The sequence below is a fragment of the Arachis ipaensis genome, chromosome B07 (assembly GCF_000816755.2).
Source record: "Arachis ipaensis cultivar K30076 chromosome B07, Araip1.1, whole genome shotgun sequence".
In the NCBI taxonomy this organism is placed as follows: Eukaryota; Viridiplantae; Streptophyta; class Magnoliopsida; order Fabales; family Fabaceae; genus Arachis; species Arachis ipaensis.
In genome coordinates this window covers 20,888,993-20,893,359 of record NC_029791.2, presented here as the reverse complement: position 1 = coordinate 20,893,359, position 4,367 = coordinate 20,888,993, and the positions used below count along the sequence as shown (strand labels likewise).

At 34.6% G+C, this 4,367-nt stretch overlaps 2 protein-coding genes and 1 pseudogene across 2 annotated transcripts in view; all 3 read right to left on the bottom strand.

The window, feature by feature from the left end:
* On the bottom strand, positions 367-1,025 carry LOC107606885 (probable nucleoredoxin 1). The gene is made up of 2 exons (XM_021107734.1): positions 699-1,025; positions 367-615 (listed from the first exon to the last, which is right to left on the bottom strand). The coding sequence occupies exons 1-2, from the start codon at positions 987-989 to the stop codon at positions 367-369; spliced, it is 540 nt and encodes a 179-aa protein (XP_020963393.1). The 5' UTR covers positions 990-1,025.
* LOC110264904 lies at positions 1,128-1,919 on the bottom strand (annotated as a pseudogene).
* The window catches only part of LOC107609957, a 2,804-nt gene continuing 1,823 nt past the window's right edge, over positions 3,387-4,367 (bottom strand). Inside the window, exons 4-6 of the mRNA XM_021107732.1 lie at positions 4,191-4,315; positions 3,965-4,086; positions 3,387-3,567 (exon numbers count right to left, since the gene is read on the bottom strand). Of these exons, the coding sequence (XP_020963391.1) occupies positions 4,035-4,086; positions 4,191-4,315 (177 nt within the window). The 3' untranslated portion in view covers positions 3,387-3,567; positions 3,965-4,034. The remainder of the gene's footprint in view (positions 3,568-3,964; positions 4,087-4,190; positions 4,316-4,367) is intronic.

The following is a 4,367-nucleotide window of genomic DNA, read 5'->3' as shown; positions in this document are numbered from 1 at the left end:
TTTTATCGTTTAAAATTGTAGTTTTTACCGGATAAAAGTGACATTTTTTATCGTTTAAAAAGACAGTTTCAACCGTCGTTTTTACTATGTTAAACAAACAATTTTTTGTTTAAAATTTTACAATAACAAGAAATCATAACCCATAAACAAAATATTACGTAACTCATAAATAAAGTATTAAACATAATATATAATATTTTAGTATTGAAAATCAAAAGTAATAACTCATATATAAAATATTAAACAAAATATCATTTTTCTTACAATTTAAATGAAATATTTTAGCAAAAGTAATAACTCATATACAAAAAAATAACTCCTATACAAAAACAGATTTACAAATTATGCACATTCGTCAAATTCCTGTCACCCTTGCCAACTTATCAATGCTCTTGTCATTGAAAGGCAAGGATAGCCAACCACACTTTCAAGTCCTTTCTTGAATGATTCTTCATCACTATCTAAGGGTATTCCCACAACCTCAAACTTCTCACCCTTTTCCCTTAGCTTCTTGTATACCTCCAATAGCTTTGGAGTAAAATCTGCCGATGCATTGTATACAACAGAGTAGAAATATAGACCAACTATCTTACCCTCAAGCTCAGATACAAGTACCTGCAGGGTATACACCAAAATTAAGCTCAAACTGTGCATGTTATGGTAATCATCAAGCCAAAAGTATGAATTTATTTGCTTACTTTTTTCCCATCAGAAGATATGACAAAATCACGAGAGCGAGAGACCAAAATTGATGTTAAGGTTTGGTTCCTCCTGGCTTCCTGTTCTTGATCCTTTAGCTCATGGATCCTTTGTGATGTAAAAGGGTATGCTTCAGCCCCATGTTCATTCATAAGCATAACCCTACTTTTAGTGACAAGTTTACCAGCTTCATCAAGCAGAACAAGACTGGGAATCCCCCTCACTTGAAACAGCTTCTTGAGGCTACTAATGGTCTCAGAATTCGAGAAGGGAATAGCAAGCCATGGCATCTTGGAAAATTAACCCTTGAAGGAATCTTCATCTCTATCAGAAGATAAAAAAATGATCTCAAATTTGTACCATGTAAAGCTTAGTGTTTTCGATTCTGTTATATTAATGATTTCAGAAATACAATAAGAACAATTGAATAAGAAATACTACTTAGAAGAAAAAACAAGTCCTTCTCTTGCGTGGTTTTTTCTTTGGTTTTTGTGGTCTCAGTGCAACTTTTATTGCAGAGTAAAAAACTATCTTCACATTCTGCAATATGAAGAAAAAAGGGTGAGAATTATGGCTACCTTAAATCCAATTAAGTTGTAACATTAACCTGCTGTGTTTTAGAACTGCACTGTATGTAGGTGATTGCACCAATCATCTTCTTCAATTCTTCACCCCGCAGAGTGCACACCACAAGCATTGTCAACTCCATTATCCACACAGAAAAATTCAAGCTCTTAATGCATGCATTTAATATATATATATATATATATATATATATATATATATATATATATTGTTTGGGACATGCCTGAGCAGTTGTTATTCTTGTAGCTCCATGATGATCAACGAAAAATTGCTTGTCTTCCCTCAAATCTGTGTATGCATCCGAGTTAAATTGGCAAAAGTTAATTGATGTAGAATTAGAGTAATGCACAATGAGAAAGTGATAAATAACATGATAAATATTGAGAAATGAGAATATGCACAAGATTGTCTTTTATGATTTTAATACTACTTCGATGGAATTTTGATCTTACCCAATTTTGTTCCAACCAGCACAATAGGCACATTTGGAGCATAATGTCTCAGCTCAGGTATCCACTGTATAGAAAAAAAAAAGACTTGAAAAGGTTGCAGATTAAAAAATCATATCCTGAATTGCATGATAAGGATTTGAGAAAAGAAAAAACCTTTTTGGAAATGTTCTCATAACTGGCTTAATTAACGGGTTGATTATTTGATTATATAACTCCAATTCCATAGCCAGTGAAAAATCTTCCCAAGTCAAGTATGAAAGAGTCCTGCATTATATTATCAATAGTACAATAGTATAAGTGATATTTTTAATTTATAGATATGAATAATAATATTGTTATAGTACTTGATACAAAAGAAAGGATCAAAAGCTTGGAAAATGGTCCCCAACTTGGGAAGGCCCTTTTGTGATCCAAACTTGACTGCCCAACGGAGCCTATCATTTGATGGATATGGACGGTAAGTCCCACATTCGGTCCTATTCTGTCCTCCGGGGGACTCCACCAACACCAAGAGGTTAGGTTCTTTCTCTCACGTAATTTCGCCCGCCCGTTCCACTTCCGTGCCGGAGGAAATGGGATTCGAACCCATGATACAATCTTCTTGTATGTAGATTTAGCAAACCAATGCCTTAAGCCACTCAGCCAGACCTCCAATTGATCGGAATTTGATGTGCGGTTGGTTGCCCAAAGGGCTATCTGATCCGATCAACTACGTAAGGGATAGGATAAACCAACCAAAGTGGAAGAAGGGAATTAGCCACTCTTTGAAGAAAGAGGAACCTACAGGTGCCTGTCCTACAACTTACTTGCTTTCGGACTTCCTGGCTGAAGAGCAAAGAGATATCCATTTTACTCTTCCTAATGCGCTATGGGTTAAGGTGTTACGTAGTAAATACATGATCGTACAATAATATAAGTCAAAATTATATGAAGAAAAACAAAGACTTGTCTGCTCAGTAGTATCATGAACACCTTCATTTCTAGCATGGTAACCTTCAACAATTGCCTGGTTATGTATATCTTGCATAATTCAAAATTCCCAAAGGCTACGTCGTGCAGCCTCAAGTTCAAGCTGATTCTGCCTCAGCTGGTCCTCATAGTAATATTGAAACCCGTATTGACGGCCAACAGCGAATGCACTCCTATAAGTTCCATAAGCTAATGATTTTGCTATTTCAAATCTTCAGGGATTGACTTCAAACTCCATAAAGTTCTGAAAATTGAGGTATTGTTAAGAAATGAAAGCCAATTTAACAGACTGACCATTATATAATATAATAGAAATTTGGGTATTATTTATGGATTTCAAAGACAGGTCGACATCTCACATCTATCAACAGGCAGCCTTTGAAGGCATGGTGCACCAAAGAAAAAACTTATACTAGTAATACATTAAAATTGAACTCTTGATTTTCAAAATTAAAATCACAAAGTTGAAAGCAGTACATCAAACCTATGATTTTCAGTGGATGAAATGGTCCAAGAATTTATAATACATATATTATTGATTCAAACACACACCCCCCAAAAAAAAGAGAGTAAAAGAAAAGAGATTCAAACAACAATCTCTAGTTCTAAATTCCAGAGAAATAGGAATTACCCTCTCTGATTATAAGCTCACACCCATCCTTCATTTCAATATCTTTTAGTCTGAGAGACAATGCTTCAGAGGGTAGCAAAATATGCACTTGTCTCAGACAATCAAAGACCACATTTCATTTGGGAGATCATCCAACTGTCGACGAAAATCAATCAGTAAGTGCTGAAGGTATGGCATTGCACCGTTGGCTAATTTCCAGTTATGAACTTTCAACTTTTTCATCTCGAACACCTGTAGCTGTGGGAATCCATTACTTGCAGAACAATTAATCTCAAAGGAATCATTTGAAGAATATCCCCCATATAATCTCAAAATTCGAAGTCTAGTGAGACTTCCCATAGCATTCATCCCATCCTCATTCATGCAAGTGATGCCTGACAGAGTTAGCTTTGTAATGCATGGAGGAAATGCAACATTCATATTGGTCAAAAGAAAGAACTCAGAAATAGGCCAAGTCATACAGAACTATCTTGCAGATACACATTTAAGCTTTTGTTTTTCATTGGCAACATATATACTAACATAACTCCATATATAAAATGCTCCAATCTAGAGATTACAAACAAAACAAAACAAGAATTAGTCCCAAATTAACATCATAATAAAAAGAGATAAAGAAGCTACATACAGCCATAGATAGTGAAGCATATGCCATCCCATATTTGTAGCAGACATCAGGATCTCCAAAAAGGCTACCTTTATCTTTGCATATAGTTGGGATAATGATTATAGGCAAGTTTCCTAAGTTTCCTGTTCAAACATTAATGAAAAATTTAAAATTTCTCAGATCCATTAGTGCTAATAATTATTATTATACAAATTAAGAGAATTTAGAGGGTTAGTAATTACTATACCTGCAGAACAGACACCAATTATCAAACCTGCTAGGTTTTTGGGAGCCCTTGTGATTTTGACTAGGATCCATCCCAAAATTGACCTTATTATAAATGTAATGAGAATGTTCACTGGCATAAACCACCTTTAACAAAAAAAAAAACAAAGTTAGAACACATGAACAAGAAACAAAATTC

Bases quoted from the DNA above. Each gene is read 5' to 3' on its own strand.
- LOC107606885 (XM_021107734.1), bottom strand. From the start codon at position 989: ATGCCATGGCTTGCTATTCCCTTCTCGAATTCTGAGACCATTAGTAGC. The intron at 616-698 runs GTAAGCAAATAA...TATACCCTGCAG, and splicing joins TATCTTCTGATGGGAAAAAA to GTACTTGTATCTGAGCTTGA.